General features: G+C 38.3%; 1 protein-coding gene across 5 annotated transcripts; it reads right to left on the bottom strand.

Moving 5' to 3' along the window:
* Nucleotides 1-133: 133 nt before the first annotated feature.
* Nucleotides 134-18,428, bottom strand: PYROXD1 (pyridine nucleotide-disulphide oxidoreductase domain 1). 5 transcript variants are annotated; one of them, XM_086756606.1, is made up of 13 exons: nucleotides 17,731-18,116; nucleotides 14,559-14,594; nucleotides 13,916-13,996; nucleotides 11,592-11,711; nucleotides 10,509-10,637; nucleotides 8,611-8,684; nucleotides 7,506-7,666; nucleotides 6,392-6,492; nucleotides 4,971-5,103; nucleotides 3,972-4,084; nucleotides 1,937-2,059; nucleotides 1,502-1,639; nucleotides 134-481 (listed from the first exon to the last, which is right to left on the bottom strand). In XM_086756606.1, the coding sequence occupies exons 3-13, from the start codon at nucleotides 13,958-13,960 to the stop codon at nucleotides 233-235; spliced, it is 1,386 nt and encodes a 461-aa protein (XP_086612732.1). In that variant the 5' UTR covers nucleotides 13,961-13,996; nucleotides 14,559-14,594; nucleotides 17,731-18,116; the 3' UTR covers nucleotides 134-232. The 5 variants fall into 5 exon arrangements, with proteins under 5 accessions (XP_086612732.1, XP_086612719.1, XP_086612724.1 ...); XM_086756593.1 differs by lacking the exons at nucleotides 14,559-14,594; nucleotides 17,731-18,116 and adding an exon at nucleotides 18,261-18,428; XM_086756598.1 differs by lacking the exon at nucleotides 14,559-14,594.
* Between the last annotated feature and the right edge of the window lie 355 nt (nucleotides 18,429-18,783).

The raw sequence follows: 18,783 nt of genomic DNA, 5'->3' as shown, positions 1-18,783 counted from the left end.
ATGCTTCTCTAATCTGGATGAAAACTCTTTGCCAACGCTAATCCACTTGCTTTTGTTGCTGTATTTTTACACAGATTAAGTTAATTTGCCAGTCAATATTTTGACAAGATCAACACAAGATCTTAGTAAGGAATTGCATTTATCCCTCATTTCTGGTAATCCTGAGGAAACAGTTTTATAAGATACATTATGCGGAGTTAAAACTTTACACAAAATGGAAATGGGGTTTTGGTCAATCAAAATAATCTTCTATATCAATATCTGGATTCAGGAGATCTTCACCATAGGCTGAAAGATCCATTTGATTTAAAATTAAGTTTTCAAATGTTTCTTCCAAGTCTGTTTCACCAATCAGCACAGCTCCCATCATCCGGCCATTCTGCATCACCACTTTAACATACTCTTGTCCCTTGGTACATCTCAGCATCAGGTCATGGTCTAAACCCAAGCCTTGAGCATTGTATTTTCCCAAAACCACCACCTAACAGAAGGAAAAAGAAAAAACACTCGTAAGAACATTGCATGGCTTTTAGTATTTCTGCTAATAACAATTCTAAGCTTCAAAAGACTGATATAAACAGGGAAAGATTTGTCCCTAGAGAACCTCTCCCCTTCATTGGCTTTCAAACCCACAATAGAACTAAAAATCCTCACCTTGAAATATGAAACACAAAAGCCAATAATGAACCAGTTACCATGCTGACCTGTGTTGAATTTATCCATGCTCAGAACCTTAATGAAATGGAATATATACAGAGATGCAAAGGAGATCAGTTGTCACTCACCAATTAAAATCTGTAATTTATCTGTAAAGATCTTTGCCCTCTTCAGTTTCAGCATTCAAAGTTAGTATGAATAGATAAAATCTAAACTAAGATTAATTACAGAATCATAGAATGGTTAGAGTTAGAAGGGACCTTCAAAGGTCATCTAGTCCAACCCCCCTGCAAGGAGCAGGGACATCCCTGACCAGATCAGGTTGCTCAGAGCCTCATCCAACCTGGCCTTGAATGTTTCCAGGGACGGGGCTTCCACCACCTCTCTGGGCAACCTGTTCCAGTGTTCTACAACCCTCATTGTAAAAATTTTTTCCTAATATCCAATCTAAATCTACCCCCCTCTATTTTAAAACCATTACCCCTCATCCTATCACAACAGGCTCTACTGAACAGCCTATCCCCATCTTTCTTGTAGGCCCCCTTGAGGTACTGGAAGACCGCTATAAGGTCTCCCCAGAGCCTCCTCTTCTCCAGGCTGAACAGCCCCAACTCTCTCAGCCTGTCCTCATAGGAAAGGTGCTCCAGCCCTCTCATCATCTTCGTGGCCCTCCTCTGGACCTTCTCCAACTGGTCCATGTCCTTCTTGTGCTGGGGGCTCCAGAACTGAACACAGTACTCTTTTGTCAATATTAAAGCATCTGCTCAGTGTTAGCAAGTGAACAGAAGCAAGCAATATGGGTGTTACTTAGTGGTTTAAGACTATTAGACTATATTTACTTTACCTTGTAATTGAAAAATTTTGTGACATGAGCAAACAGTTCAAAGCTGAAATCCATATCAATAGATTCCCCTAAAATATCTGCTGCCATGCATTTTGCTGCATACCATCCCATCTGCCTAGCTTGAGTCCATAGTCTCATCTAAAAAAAAAAAAAAAAATTAAAAATTAAAACCACAGATACGTGTCACTGTGCACTGACTGACACTCACTGTCTCATCAATGCACACGACGTATTTCATTATACTCAGAAAGATTGAACAGCTTGGCTTTCAGCCACATAGGTAAAATTATCTAACAGGAACACACCCAGGATTCGCTACTTGTTCACTGGTTTCTGCTTCAAGTAAACGTTCTTTTCTGCCATCTGTGTAATAGTGTGCAATTTACTCTGTGGATCAGACTGCTGCCTAGCGCACAATCGTATAATTTGATTTACCTGATGCCACACTGGACTAGGTTCCCATGACGCCGTGCAGATATCTCCAGCTGCATATATATCTGGCAGGGATGTGTGCATGTGTTTATCTACTTTAAGGCCTCCATCTTCACCTACAGCAAACTAAAGTATTTGCACAGATCAGCAATGAGAAAAATAATCATTTAAACTAAGTAATTCAACTTTATCCATGTTAAGCAGTTATCTCATTTGTTACTTTTTAATGGCAGACTCCTAAAAAATTTCAGTAAATTTACTATTTTGCTTAATCAAAACATTTGAAGATATAAAATTGTATTAATAAATACTATGGGAACCCAAGAAGAGGCTCTTCTGAGTGCCATGTAGCAACAGAGAAAAAGGTTGTGCAGTGTAAACAACTTCTGGCTATTCATTCTCCCATCTAATCAGACTCAATTAGCAAAGACTGATAACCACAAGAAAAACATGTTGTTCAAACCTCACAATTTCAAGACTCCTTCATCCTCAAGGGAGGAAACAAATCCCATGAAAAGTGCCATAACAAAGTATTTTTCACAACTGTCTACATATCAAGTATTATTATATTACATTTTATAACACAACCCTGCCCCCCACAGAATTTTTCCTGAATCTTATCAAACCTAGAACCCTTCAAATAAGCAAAGACAAAATTAGCCTACAAAAGCAGAATTTCCTAGCAGCCTCTGCACTGTTTTCTCACCATGTTTAAGAACAGATCAGTGTTGTATTTTACAAGTGACCTTCACACATCCTTTAAAGTATCTCAAACTCTGTGTGTTAAACAAAAGCTTAGAACAGCGTTACATACTGAACAAACAGTTTTTTTCTGCTTTCTTCAGAGGATAGCATTTTACTTCCTAATCAGAATGAACTACAGAAGACCAAATACTCTAATGTACTGGTTTCGCCTGGGATAGTTAATTTTCTTCATAGCAGCTCATGTGGGCCTATGTTTTGAATTTGTGATGAAAACTGTGTTGATAACACAGGGATGTTTTAGTTGTTGCTGAGCGGTGCTTACACAGAGTCAAGGCCTTTTCTGCTTCTCACACTGCCCTGCCAGGCAGAGGGTGCACAAGAAGCTTCGAAGGGACCCAGCTGGGGCAGCTGACCCCCACTGACCAAAGGGATACCCGAAGCCATACAACGCTGTGCTCAGCAAGAAAAGCTGGAGGGAAGGAAGAGGAAGGAGGGGACATTCATAATTATGGCACCTGTCTTCCAAGTAACCGTTACACCTGTAAGCTCTGCTTTCCCAGAAACGGCTGAACATCTGCGTACCGACAGGAAATAGTGAATTAATTCCTTATTTTGCTTTGCTTATGTGCACAGCTTTTGCTTTCCTTAAATTGTTTTTACCTCAACTCATGAATTTTCTCACTTTTACCCCTCTGAGACTCTTCCCCCATCCCATTGTGGGGAGTAAGTAAGCTGCTGAGTGGAGCTGAGCTGCCGGCTAGGGTTAAACCAGACACCTAACATGGAGACAGAACGATCTCAAGGCCTGAAAATTCAGGTGGCAGCTATGAACTCCGTAATCATCATCCACGTTTGGATGCTGATTCAAAGTGTGACTTCCCTTGACGAATATGAGCACCTTTATAGCTCAGTTTCCCAGATGAAGAATAATGGAAATAACTGCTTCCTTCCCAGGAGAAAACTTTAAGATATGTAAGATAAGACTATGGTGCAGAAATAACCTAAAAATTCTTCTAATTTTTTCCTTATTAACCGTATACTAATGTTTTTCTTTCTTGGTATAGGCTTAACCTTAACAGTATGTATTGCATATGTACTGTGTATCGGTACATATGAGGAGCAACATAATAAGCCAAGACCGCAAATTAAATTTTTTATCATGCTGGGTATTTCCAATATCAACACACTTGCCTTATTTTGAAATACTGTACAACATTCAAAACTTCAGCAATCTGTGTTTCATGTCAGAATAAAAGCATAAACCAGGTGAAAAAGTTAATTTCACCTTACTTAAAAAAACAACTTAAACTTCAAAAGAAATCAGTATACTCACATTATTGCCATCAAGAAACGGTTTAACATTTGGCACAACTCCAGTTGCACTGACAATGAAATCACATCCATAAATTTTTCCATTAGTTAATTCCACGTATACAGGCCATAACACTGAAAAAGGGGAAAATTTTGCCCTGAGAATGTAACCAACAGAAGTTATTTTATTAATTATGTCTTATTATAAAACATGATTTAAAGAGAAGAAAAAATAATCTTTCGAGATATCTAATTTATTAGGTAGGGAAAAAATATAAAAAATTAAAGTCTTAACTATAACATTTCTTACCTTCATTTAGAACTAGAAAAATGAGATTTCAGAGCTTAGCTCCAAGTCCTACTACTAACTTTCTCTGCAATTTTTCTACATCAAAGCCCCCATTTGTAAGGGGAAAATTCTGTGTCCTGCCACTGCTTCAGACCCATGGGATGTTCTCTGAAGTACGCAACTGCCAAATATTCTTTTGCATATAAATTTACAGATGAACAGGAAATGCCTCAAAAGCAAAAAGGACGTCAGAGATTTGACTTCCTAGAACATGATGCTGAAAGCAGCTGGCTATTAAAATAGTATTTTAAACATTAACTTTCATTCCATTAAATTTCAAGATAGAATTATTCATTAAACAAGTGATATTTTCTACTTTCTTTCAAGGCTTACTTCAGTTTTGACATTAAAAGGGGTTTTTTTTTCCCCTACTGTTTTAATTCCACTATTAATATATGATTTTATTGGACTATCACAAGGAGGGAATATTCTACATACAAGATTTAGGTGACTTTGTGGAAAAAGGGTCTGACCCATAACATTTTCCAATTTAATTGTAGCCCATAAATCAAATTCTCCACTACTATAAACTGCTAGAGATCCATTTAATTTATAAAAATAAATGATTTATTTTCCAAATCTGTATTTGCTCTAAAATAGCAAACAAGATGAAACAGGCTCTAGCACTGCTTTATCTTGAACACATTATTTCTAATCAGCACTGGGACCTACCCTCATCATCTGGTTCTGCATTTTTTTCTTTCTTCGGAAAAGTCAAAGAAGTCCGTTGCAGTTGTATAAATTCTTGCTGCAAGTGTATTTTCTTTACTTCACATAGTATTTCAATATGTACTTTATGAGAAAACTAAGGAAAGATTGACAAAATTGTAAACAGAATTATTAGCAATAACAATATTTTTAATAGCAAGTATACCTTCACCTAAATTGACATTACTAAACTGGAAAAAAAAAAAACAACAACCCATATATCCTGTCCTAAGGCACGACACATTAGCTGAGTTCCCACACTTTTTCCTTTTTTTGGCACAGATCTAACCATAGCAAATGGCAATTTACCTGCTTTTTCAGCAGATATCTGATGTTCCCTGAAATTTCATAACAATTTAGATTTTTCTGGCATGCCAGAAAACATATTAAAGTTCCCTTGAGTTTACAGGAAGAGAATTCAGAACTCACCAGAACAGAAAAAAAATGTAAACTTATCTTTTCTGTCTTTCAGGATGTCAAATCCTTCATTTTTCTATCATGAATTAAATTCTGGTAACAATAAGTTTATTTCTAAATGCTCTATAAAGAAAAAGAAAATAAATCCTATTCCATAAACCCGTGTTTCAACCACTTACTCCTATTCTGAGCTCAAGACTGAAGTTGGAAAGTTACCTGTTTTTCTAAACTATTTTGTGGATTCAGGCCTTGAACAGTTCTATTCTTCACTACACAAACATATTTCCACAGCCTTGTACAGCTAAAACACCACCGATTAATCTGCAGAATATTCTAAACATCCTTTAGCTGGTATTGTAAAGCCATTTCTGTAGAATCTATGACTGATCACCTCTGGAAGGTCTTTTTTTTCCAAATCCATGTAACATGCAAACACCTAACAGCTAAGAAATTAATAAATAAAACCGCAATAAAAACCTATGAAATGTGAGGATTTTCACTTTATTTCAAACATGAAACTCTTCACAATGCTCACATCCACTACCAATTTCGCATTTCATTATCTGCTGTGACAGAAGACTGATGTGCCCTGTCCTATTTTTAACATAAGAAAATGTACGCATGGCAGGTAAAATCAGGACAACAGAGGTACCACTGCTTCTGGTTAAAGCTAGGATTGGCACCAGTCCTACAGAAATATGCAAACCAACATTTATGTTTCAATCTGAAGAGCAAATTGCTAAAACCATGCCAGTGGATCAGATCAGCCACCTTATTCCTCAAGCAGAAAATTACTTTACTTGCGTTAACGTATTTCGCTGTTTAATTTTGACAGAATAGGAGAATCAGTTCAAACACATTTTACCATCATTTTTCTAATAATCCTGAACGGGACATTTCACATTCTGTCATCCTTACCCACTTAAAGCAACATTTATACAAATGCGTAAGCCAGATTATGACCATACCTCTTTAGCCCCTTTAAGACGTAAGCCCTCATGCCAGTCAGGGCCTAAGGCACTGCCCAGTGTGTCAGGTGCTGCAGTAGATCTTTCTTTTTTCTCACTTCCTGAAGGAAAGAGATGAAGAATATCAGATTTTGCATGCACACTTCACTGTCCACAGAATTCAGAACCAGGATTCTCAGTTAGAGAACTAGGATCTGCTTGCCAAAAGGGAAGACAAAAGAGTGTAATGTCCCAAAAAACATTAATTTGCAGACAGATCAGACTCCAAGCCTGTATTTTTAACACCTTTCAACTTTATGCCTTTTATTACTTCACTCTTCTCCAAAACAACTATGCCACTGTTTAGGTGCCTGCCCGGACCCTTAAAAGCCAGACAGACCCCAACAGCACCAGGGTTCTGGAGCCCCATGGTAGACTTAGTTGCTTAATGCCACTGCTAATATTTAAATTGATGTCCATCTGCTAGCAAATGTGCACTGTCCACTCCATTGCATGAAAGTGCAAACTCCAGCATACCATGAGACATGGGAAGAACGCTGGGTGCCATTTTGTGATGTTTAAGCTGACTCTTCTAGAATTTACTCTTTTGACCTGAAGTCTAGAATAATGCTCCTCTTTTTGTTATTATTTTGGTCTTATACATGTTTGTGTAATGTTTGTTCATGCAGCTCTAGTTAACTGTTGTTATTAAGACTGCGGTTGCACTGCACTGTAATAACTTTCTGTGAGGTTTGATCTGGTCCTCCAATAGCTTATTACAGAAGAGCTCCTTCCTACATAATGCTGACGTAATTCAGAAAAACATTAAAATATTACAGAAAATAGAACAAGTTCTTCAGCAGATGCAATACGGGAAATTAAATGTAACTTTGGCACAGATATAAAGATAAGCACATTTTTTACAGTTTGTAAGTAACTATTACATGCTGCCGTGTGTCTACATAAATTCTGGATCGGTTCTTACATCTATTTTTCACTTTTATTTTTTTAAACAATGGAATGCCATTGATGATAACAGTAAGCCTTACTTACAGCCTGCTAAATTAGCTGATCTTAGGACTATCTTTAATATTAAATGCTTCTATTGCAGTGTTAGGAGACTAAAACACTGTACCTTCCATTGTATACTTGGTTCTTTTACATTCAACTGGAGTCTCTCGTTTTTCAGCAGTTAGCTTTGGAATGAGAAATTCAGCTGCTCCTGCATCAAAAAATGTGTTTCCAATGGCTTTGTCTTTGATCGCCCAGATTACCTCACAGCCTTGAATTTCATACCTGTGAACATTTAAACAAAGGATAAAGTGACAGACTGCCTGAAAAGCATCTGACTCTTAGACACACTAGAAGTGTGCCAAGTTTCATTCCAGAAGCTAGAAATAAGGGATCCAAGACTTTCAAAGCTATCAAATCCACTACTGCTTCTAAATATTTACATAAGGAATCCATTAAAAAAAAATAAATAAATCTCTTTGAGTTGACAGAAAATACTTTCTCACTAGCATAACCTTGACTGAACTGGGGCAGGGGGTGACGGGAGGCAGAGCAAATTGATAATACTACTACTTAGTATGTCCTGCTTCCAAAACCAAAAAAAAAAAAAAAAAAGTGCATTTTCGCCAGACTGCCCACTGCTAAGAAGAAGAATTTGGATCTTGTTTGTATCTATGTAGAACATAAACTGTTAGAGACATGCAGGGGACAATTTAGTAAAAGTGAAAGAGTGATTACCTGCAACACAAAACAAGATCGTTTTGTAATCTAGCAGACTGCAAGACCACATGGTTCAGTATCATACCTGGGACAAATGCCACACTGGACAGTTCAAAAGCTCTGCCAACTTAAATTAGGATGGCTGCAAGTAAGCTGCCTCTTTATTCCTGTTATATCTTCTGTTGCCCAAAGTCAGACAAGTTTTATAACTGAAATGTTGTCCTTAATAGTCTTAAGTGAAATCTCTGTTGGTGCCAAATCAGAAAAACAGTTTATATTCTTAATATCTATGTGCCAAAGCTTCTTCTGAAGCTTGCTGAATTTTGTGTGACAATAAGCACCACTATACTGAAAAAAAAAAAAAGATTTTAATCAATTTTGCTACTAAATGCTTTAAGAGCTACAATTTTATAAGTCAACCTTCTCCTGAACTCATGCACACTAGATTTGACATTGTATTGTTAAAGATCTTATTTGCATACGTCTCTAAGACTTAGTTGTTTACTTACACTAATTCAAGTGCAATCCCACCATTTCCTACCACTACTATTCTCTCAGCTTGAGCCAAATTCTTCTGAAAAGCCTGCATTAAGAAAGGAAAAAAAGTCAATTACAACTTAGATCATACGTTCCCTCACACTGATCAATTATATCCTTTTCAGTATTTTCTTGCTCTCTCGGTCTTATTTTGAATTTCTCAGACTAAGGATACACATTTACTTATGCTAAGATCCGTTAAGGAAGCTAATGAAACCTGTGAAGTTCTATGACATTAAGTTATTGATACAGCCTTACAAATTGAGACAGCAGAATTTAAATAATTACATGTAAGCCAGTTCAACAGAGCCCTTAATAGAATCCAGGAGACTTTTCTCTGTCCTAGAGACCATTAGCATTATGATATGTATTAATCCAATTTTATCAGAGCTTGCATAACTTTCACAGTAATTTGAATAACATTAAAAAGGCAAAGATACAGACATTTAGGACTTTAAAAATTTCTCATCAGAAATCAGGAATTTAAAAAAAGAATTTGTAGCAAATCTTAGAACCTGTTTTATTTGTCAAAATAACTTTCAGAAAGAAAAGAAACTAAGTCTCCAAATCATATCTTAGAGGTGAGAGAAACAAAAAAAATACAGCCTACCAATATTTTTAGATCATAGTATAACCACTTCAAGTATTTTCTTTCAAACAAATCAAGAATCACGACTACCAGACCAACTATTGCGATTACACAAAAACCTGTTCATCCATGCTTCCACTTTACCTGACTAATTGTGTCAGAGAACCTAAACTGTAAAAGACCATGAAAACTGCAGTCTTTTAATCCCTTCAGAGAAGGATACTGAACTTGTATCAGCGGGGACTAGCAAAGCAACCAATCATCATCAAAAAGAACCCCAACAAACAGAAAACTGGAAACAAGTACTTTCAGCCTTATTCAAAGTTCAACATCAGTTCTGACAAACCATAGCCCAGCCTACTGTTTCCCACAGTGGCCAACAGTGGATGCACAGGGAAGACCATCAGAAGACGACAAGCACAGGCTGATGCTATCCTGGAACACTCTCACAGGTTCCAGACACCACTGGTGCCACTCAGGTGGGATCTTTCTCTTCAATTTAGACAAGATTAAATTTATCGAAGGCTATCTTATTTGCATGCTTTTTGTTCCCTCTTCCTCTACAGCTTTTTTTTTTTTTAACTCAGGAAAAGTTTTAATATCCAAAACAAACAACAACAATTTCACAGTTTCACTTCAGTTTGCTTAAAAAGTAACTCCTTTTTTATTCTTAACGTCAAACTTCCTTTGTTATATTACAGTTCTTACATCACAGAGAAGCAGTGTTCACTTTCCCTCTTCCTCCTCTAATTCGAAAGACCTATAGCAGTGAAACCTCACTTTCTACTTCCAAGCTGAAGTCTATTAAGTCATTTCTCATGTGAAGGCTTTTCCCTATCTTTGACTGTAACTCTTTTCTCTACAATGTTGAGAAGCTAGAACTCGGAAAAAATGCCCTTCAGTAGCTTTTCACTGTAAGAAGCAGCCCTTTGTACCGTGTACCAGATACTCCTTCTCAGGGAATTTTCTACTGGTGCCTACTTCCTGTTTACATTTGCAGATTGGCTCCTGCTTGGAGGGATAAAAAAATACCATTTATTCTAGATTATCATGTAAGAAATACTGTCTATGAGCTATCTATAAACTTAATAAATTTAGTGACTAATTAATTTATTTAATGGTATTTTAAGGCTATTTCTCTGCTACTGTAACTGTTTCTATTTAAGGATATATAATTACAAACATTATCTCATGTTTCTCCATTTCACTCTACAATCATTGTTAGTATTTGCATCAGAAGCAGGAATATATTATAAACTTGGAAGTTGAAAACACATTTACCTTTGCACTGTCAGTATCCCGGATTCCCAATACATATGGGTTTCCTTCAAAAATTAATTTTGGCTTTGCTCCAGCACACAGACAAAGTTTTTCATACACATATTCTTTCCCATCTTCAGTGAAAATTTTCTGTTAAAAATGAAGATAAAATAAAAAACAATTGGAGACATCTAAGAGAACACCAGCTTTTTTTTTCCTCAATGTCACAGTATTCTGCAGATATTAAAAGCTGTAAACGGCTTCTTAAAGAGCAAGCCTTCGTACTCTCATTGATTGTGTATAATTTATTTGCATTACACCCACCACAGGCTTAACAAGCCTAAGTATATGGCACTATATGACCAGTAACGCAGAAAGTGTACACAGTGCACGCAAAGAAAGACAAAATATAAAGATTACCACTTGGTGGCACTCTGTACTCACTGTCTGTGCTAAAAGAAGAGGACGTTCTCTAACATTCCAGTAATAGATGTAGACCTATGCATTACTGCATATTAGCAATTAAGAATCTCATTCAAAACATTTCAACAACTGTAAACCTGCACCAACTTAACCAGGCACAGGCTAGAATACAGTTTAGAAAGTCCACATATTCTGTTCTTTGCTCAAGAAAAAGGGTAGGCACTAAACAACCTATAAAGTTGTTAATATTTTAATTTCTGTAGCAACAAGCAGCAGTTCAGGAATCAGGGATCTCTCCAATGAAGGGTTACAGAAATTTGCTGACACAATTATATACAGCATTAGTTTCATTGACTGGTTTCCCTGCTATTCCAATCAGATATTCCACGCAATATCTCTAAGGTGTCAAAGATATAAATCTAAAAGATACGGTTTCTTAATGAACAAGTAATTTTTCATATGCAGTGGACAACATTGTAGATATTTCTACTTGAACAACAGTGTAAGTGATAAGTGAATTTAAAGTTAGGAAGTATTGTCTTGGGAACTTAACAATTTAATAACCAGAATGTCCTTGGAACAGAATTTCACATCCAAAACACATTCAGCTCTTTCTTAGATTTTTTTCATATAAATTATTTTGTTTTTATGTGTTTTTTCAAAGAGAAAACATTAGCTTACATGTTCATCACTTTTCAATTGTTTTACTCCAGATTGTATAACTCTAATATTGGGATATCGTTTTTCTAACAGAGAACTTGGTTGCTCTTCTACATCAAATTCCTCAAGTGTTTTGGAGACCTGTAGAAAGAAGAGAGGTATTTTAAAATATGAATCATTTATCCATCTCCTTTTCTAAAGCTTGTAACAAAATGCATTATGCTAATTTCCAGAAAAGAAGCCACAACATAAAGCCCATATTGTCTCAAAACATGTTATCATGTTACTGCTAAAAGTTTATTTTTATATACAGAATCTTTTCATGCCTATTCCTGGCAAAGAGTCAAAGTAGTACAGAGAATTTTAAGTCTAAAGCTAGATTATTAAGGAAAAATGGAGAACCCTGATGGCTGCTGTAACTGCTATAAAGTTTTATTCCATAAACAGACTATGCTATTAGAGTTGTTAACACTGCTTTTTAACTTACCTGAAGCAGTGTTTTTCTGTTTGTTATAACTTCAATAAAATAACTCAATTATGTTCTTCCATGCAAGCATCTTCCCCTCCTCAGCATTTTGGGAAAAAAATTGTTGGTCAAAATAGCTTAAAGAATTATGGAAACACTGCTATCTGGAATAAATATTTTTACTCTATTTAAAAAATATCTGGTAACATTTTCTTCAAAAACCTAAAGAGTCAAAAACCTCTTGTTGCAATTACTTGATCCTTAAAAAAAAAAAAAAAAAAGCACTTACTGTTGTTCAGCTTGTATGCAGGACATATAAGACAAGCATTCAGGTAAAACAGATTCATGATCACCTCAACGCATTTTACTCCATCATCATCTAATTCATAGTCACTATCTGGTATTTCAGAGACTGGGGCGGGGAGTGGGAAGAGGCAAACCAGAACTTGGAAAACATTCAAGTAAGTCATGTTGATTCTGGGTTTCTTCCAGAAGGGAGCAGCTGCATGGGAATCTCCAGGCCTTCTACTTTATAGGATATTCAAGGAGCCTGGAACACAGCTAAGAACCAGAAGCCACATCACGCTTGCAATTCAGAGCGAAACTAAGATGCTCATGTTCAATACTTAGATGCTCCTGCCTTCGAATAGCATTTAGCTATTCCTTTATTCTTCAGATATTGAAGCTTCTGCCAATGTGAATTACAGACTTTACATTTCTGCAATGTGTAAATGTCTTTCCTGGATACTCAGAACCCTACTGTCAGCATTCCAAAATTCAGAAGATATTCTCTACTTGGGTGTTACTCTACCAGTCTCACATAGAGCTCTAAGTCTCTCAGCTGTGTTCTGAGCATCCTGTTAGCCCTGGATAGAAACCACAACACAAAAAAGAGATGCCCATACCCAATTACAGCAACTAAATGCAAAGAACTGCTGTTCAAATGTCTCTATGCTTTATGTCCCCCCTGCAGTGATTTGAATTAGGCATTCATACACTAGGAAGAATTAGGTTAAAACCAGGCTGTCAGATAAACTGCAGAGTACTCTTTCTTTACTTGTCATCAGATACGCCTCACCTGTTAAGATACCATGTTTCAGAAAGAGAGTCATGAATATAAATACCAGGTGGAAGCCCAGCTCCGAGTGTCTTAACTGTCCCTGAGAGTAAAACCTAACTTCTTACTGGCTGGCAGCTTTACATCCCGAGTTCTGCCCAATCCAGTCTCCAGCTCTTTCAATGCCCTATGATAGAGTTTAAAGTTCCCTCAGAGTGGGGAAAAAGAACAGTGCTTTCAAGATCTGAGTACCTCTGTGAAACTAGCTTAAGGAACCTACTAGCCAGAAATCTGAACTCGTGTTTGGATTTTATTTTCTTTTTCAAACCAGCAGGAAAGAGGCCATCAAATCACCAGCTACTGGAGATGCAGACAAAGCTGAAGGCAATTTCACAGAAGGCTAGCCCTTTTTTTGTTACTTGTCTTGTTTCTGCCTGAAATTCAAACACACTACTGTATATGAGAACCATTGGCAAGATGAAGTTTCTTAAGCAATTTATTTCAAAGATACCATTTCAGTGCTTAAAATGGAGCACCCATAACATAGTAGTGAAATAAAGCTTCAGTAACTTAGGAAGTACTTCAACCATGTAAGCACCCAGTTTAAACTCTGCTTGAATGTTGTGAATATATTCACCAATTACTAATGGTTATGAATCACTATAAAATATCTCATCAGTCCTATGAACACTTACCACTGCAGTCACACTAATGTGAAAACAAGTTCAAATCCATAAGCATTTTCAGGATTAGGTTCTAAATTATCTGTACCTATACAAACTTCTGAAGGTGTTTTACCGTAAGAAAAATTAAGTCTCTTACCTGTTTGAAATTCGTTACAGCTTTTATAACTGGAGAAGCTGTCATTAAAAAAATGTCTTCTGATGGGAAATCCGAGGCCAGCTTGTAAAGAAAACAGAAATCATTATGAGTGAATACAGTCATCAATAGGTTTCAACTTTAAGATCTTAATACTATTTGTGAAAAGTAGCATATGTTACTACACTGCTTTTGGCTTGTAAAATCCTATCGGATAAACACTACTTCAAGATTATGAAAGGCTAATGATTGAAATGAACAGAATTTGGAGACCCAAGATTTTAATTCATTCACACACAAATACATCTTCAGGAACTGCAGCCATGGTATAAACGACTATTCTCACAGCATTCTAAAGGCCAACTGCAGGAACAGACTATGATTGTGTGATTTCTGGAGACATCCAGTTGCTGGATGTACACTTCTATAATTGCATAGCACTAACTGTTCACAGATTTTGTTTTGACAGAGGAAATGCTCACTCCTATTGGCTATTTTAAATGTTATTTAGTGAACTGATAAATGGATTATCATCTTCAGAGTGCTACTAAGCAATACGAGACTTTTTAAGCCAAAACGAAGAGATCCTATTTTAAATATGCATTGTTCTGTAACAGAAAATAAATCAGCTTTGTCAAGTACAAACCAATCATCTCTGAGGTACAGACAAAACCCAGGGTTCCTTGTCGCCAGCATTCCACAGATGAATGGAGAAGTTGTATAAGCCACCATGAAGCACATTACATGTTACACATGAGCAAATGAGCTATAAAGGGACTAGCATGTATTCCTGTACCTCAGATAGGAGCAATCTAACAGAGTATTCTGAAGGTGAAAGTGGTGAAACCTTGTTGTCGGTTTGAGGGAGACTGACATGGTCATACCACAGGCAAATTAATTTAATGAGGCTATGTAAAACAATGTAATTCACACATTATAGCATGAATCCCTAACAGGTGTTTCACACATGCTGTAGCTGTATGCTTTGTACTGACAGACAAAAGGAAGAAAGGTTGACATGTAACACACTGCACTGCAGCAGTTGCTCCCAGCTCTAACCGGGAATGGAATGCACACGATCACGTTAAATATCTTTATTAATGACACACAGTGGGATTCAGTGCACCCTCTGCAAGTTTACAGATAATACCAAGCTGAGCAGTACAGTCAATTACTTAGAGGTAAGGGATGCCAACCAGAGAGACCTTGACAGGTCTGAAGTTCATGAAGTTCAACAAGGCCCAGTGCGAAGTCCTGTACCTGAGCTGGGGCATCAGTACATGCTCGGAGATAAATGTATTGAGAGCCAGTATCAGTACAGGCTAGGAGATAAATAGACTGAGAGCAGCCCTGCAGAGAAGGACTTGGGGATACTGGTTGATGAAAAATTAGAAAAGGGCTGTCAATGTGCACACACAGTCCAGAAAGCAAATCATATCCTGGACTGCATTAAAAAAAAAAAAAGCATGACCAGCAGGTCAAGGGACCTCACCCGCAGTACTGCATCCAGCTCTTGGGCTTCCAGCACAAGACAGACATTGACCTGTTAGAGAAGGTCCAGAGTAAGGCCATGGTCAACTGTCAAGAGGGCTGGAGCACCTCTCCTATGAGGACAAGCTGAGAGAGCTGGGATTATTCAGCCTGGAGAAGAGGAGGCTCCAAGGAGACCTTGCTGTGGCCTTTCAAGACATACAGGAGGTATAAAAAAAACCAAACAAACAGAGAAAGACTTTTGACCAGGGCCTGTAGTGACAGGACAAGGTGCAACAGTTTTACATTGAAAGACAGTAGATTTAGATTAGGTATAAGGAAGAAATTCTTTACTGTGACAGTGGTGAGGCACTGGAACAGGTTGCCCAGAGAACTGTGGATGCCTCATCCCTGGAAGTGTTCAAGGCCAGGTTGGATGGGGCTTTGAGCAACCTGATCTACTGGAAGATGTCCCTGACCACAGCAGGGGGGTTGGAACTACTTGATCTTAAAAAGATCCCTTCCAACCTAAAACATTCTGTGAGTCTGTGTAATAATCATCAGAGGTACACTGTAATTTAAAATTTTAAGACTGAGATAATGTACTTACACTTAAATGCTTACCCCTGCTCTCTTATTAAGATCTAATGGTTGTTTGAAACTTGCATTCAGTATTATTCAGGTTATTGCATTTCTTTACCTTTTAAAATACTAAAATTAGAAATCTGCCAGATAGAATATTAGGTTTAACCATGCATATGGAAATGCGTAAGTCATCACAATGCAGAAAGAAATGTTGCAATATAAGCATGGAAGGCAGAAATGACACAAAACATTTTGTGACAGAGAAAATAAATCTAACTCAGGCTTGTAAGAAAAATTCAGCTTTTAAGACATTTTGTCAGAATATTTAAAAATGTACTCAAAAAGTAACTAACTCCATGTGAATTTTTTTGAGACTGGTGCAATGATTATTCTTAGACAGCTGCCTGAAAAGTCTGAACTATAAGACATCACATAATGCATACCCAAAATGCCAATATGATGGACAAATTGTTTATTGCCACTGTGTTCCACAGAATTGTACTTGCTCAAAACCAGGACTGAGAAAAATTTTGTTCAATTTTCCTCTTTTATTTAAAGCATGCCCCCAGCTGGATGCACAACAGACAATGCCACTTTTAACGGACTTGGTGAATTAAAACATATGGTAGAAGACCACTAATACTCACTGCTAACTGTGCTTCCTGCAGTACTATGACATGAGAAAAGGAAGCAAGCCTCTGTTATCACATAACAATCTGATTTGGGTTTTCCATGAAAAAAAAATAAGAGTGAGGGAAAGAAAAGAGCTGTGAATTACAGCAATAAGTGGCACCCTTTATGACCTCTGGAAGAAAACAAAGCCCGAACTCCACGGCACTAACACAGCAGAAAGCATTTTCAAGAAAACAATAATTTTTAGTCTCTTTTATAGCAATCTTAAAGACTACAGACATCTAATATATATTGAAAACAAACTGTACTGTGAAATAGGATCATAGCAATTAAATACAATTCTAAATTGCTTCTAGAAAAAAATGAAGTCTCTGGGAATATTAAATATTGACCCAAATCTTATTCTTGCAAGCATGTAAGGACAAACAAGAGTCTTAATTATGTTAATAGTTTAAGCAACTTTTAAGGGATTACCCATATTAATATAGCATTTAAGTGTCTATAGTACCAGAGCTCACATATTACATTAACCATGAATAAAGGGAAAAAAAATCCTCAAACTAATAAATGGTATAAACAAACCAATTCCATAAAGACTGAGAATAGTATCGATTTTTTTTCCCTTAATTTAGTTTGCATGTGGTTTATACAATATGTCAGGGATGAAATAATACAACTTCATTACTAGAGAACAGATACATCTGGAGCACAGTCTTTATACTGCTTTGTAGTTTTAACAGATAAAATATTCTTCACCAAACTAATATAGACATCATTTTATTCCATATTACAGGTTCAAAATTACCTCCAGTTACTGTTACTTTAAAAACACCAAACACTTGAAAACCAAGAAACAAACGAATTTATTTTCAGAGGTTGAACTCACGGAAGGCTGAAGAGACTGGACAATCTCCACAGGTGTACAGCCCTAAACAGGGACCCAATAAAACCAGAGCAATATATTTATAACTAGTACACCATAGCAGCCTTCACCTTAGCTGCAGTACAATCCTTTATGGCTGGCAGTGCTCCTTGAGTTTCTGACCTCCTGCCTAGCATAGAGCTAGCTAGCTTTCTCACGTTAGAAAGCTTTAACTCGTATACCCTCATCAGGTTATTTATGTACTCACTGTATAGATGAGAATATTTACGCAATTAGAAATCCAATTGACTGTTTCCACAGAAGCTCGTAAGTTGACCCAGAAAGCATTTATGTTTCCGAGTAAACCAGACACCCGAGCGGTCCCTACAGCCGCCCACGCCACTTTCACCCAGCGTGCGGCCGGCCGAGTTCAAGGCGCGCACGCCGTTACACCGGGCCCGTACACTTCATCACCTGCCCACGGGCTCTGAAACGCTGAAACTACAACAACATCGGGCCCCAGAGCCTCCTCCAGGAGCCCGAGGGCCAAGCCCTGCCCTCACCGTCCGGAGCCGAGGGAGGAGAGGGCCAAGGCTGCCGAGCGGGGCCACCGCGGCGCCACCGGGACCAACATGGCGGCTCCACGGGGGGCGGCCGCTCCCCCCCGCCCCGGCGCCTGGCAACGCTTCGCGCACCCGCGCTGGGGGGGGGGGGGGGGGGGTCGGTCTCCCATGACTGGGGGGCCGCGCATGCGCAAGGCGGGAAGCCTTTCCCCCCCCTCCCCACCCCGGCCCTTACCTTCTCCGCGCAGGTAACCCCTGCGATGCCTCCGCCCACCACCACGAACCGACTCCGCGCAACGCCGGCGGCAGCCGCCATTTCGCCGCCTGCTCCCAAGCGCGCCGGCGGCGGCAAAAAAAAAAGAAAAAAAAAAACAAACCAAACAACAACCAACGCAGCTCCACCCACGGGGGCGATTTCCCACCGCCGCGCCCTCGCTAGGGCGCGGCCTGCGGTGCTGCTCCACCTACGGCGCGCGGTAGTGCCCAAACTTCCTCCGCTGGCGGCGCGCCCCTCCCACAGGGCCGGGGCATGGGCCGGGCGGGACGGGTCTGAGTCACTCCCCGCCACCTGCCCCAAACCACGTTTTTCCATTGACGTTTGAGGATTTTTTTTTTTTTTTTTTTGGTGTTTGGTGGGTTTTTTTGGTTGGTTGGTTTAGAGTTCACTTTCCTGCCTTGCACAGGTGAGGACTTGCTGGAGGGTTTTGATGGAGTTTGTCGAGGGATCAAAGAGAACAGATAGTAAACAGTTATAATAA

The sequence above is a fragment of the Chlamydotis macqueenii genome, chromosome 1 (assembly GCF_036417535.1).
Source record: "Chlamydotis macqueenii isolate bChlMac1 chromosome 1, bChlMac1.mat, whole genome shotgun sequence".
NCBI lineage: Eukaryota > Metazoa > Chordata > Aves > Otidiformes > Otididae > Chlamydotis > Chlamydotis macqueenii.
Note: the sequence above shows the minus strand (reverse complement) of the source record. Positions and strands in the feature narration are given on the sequence as shown.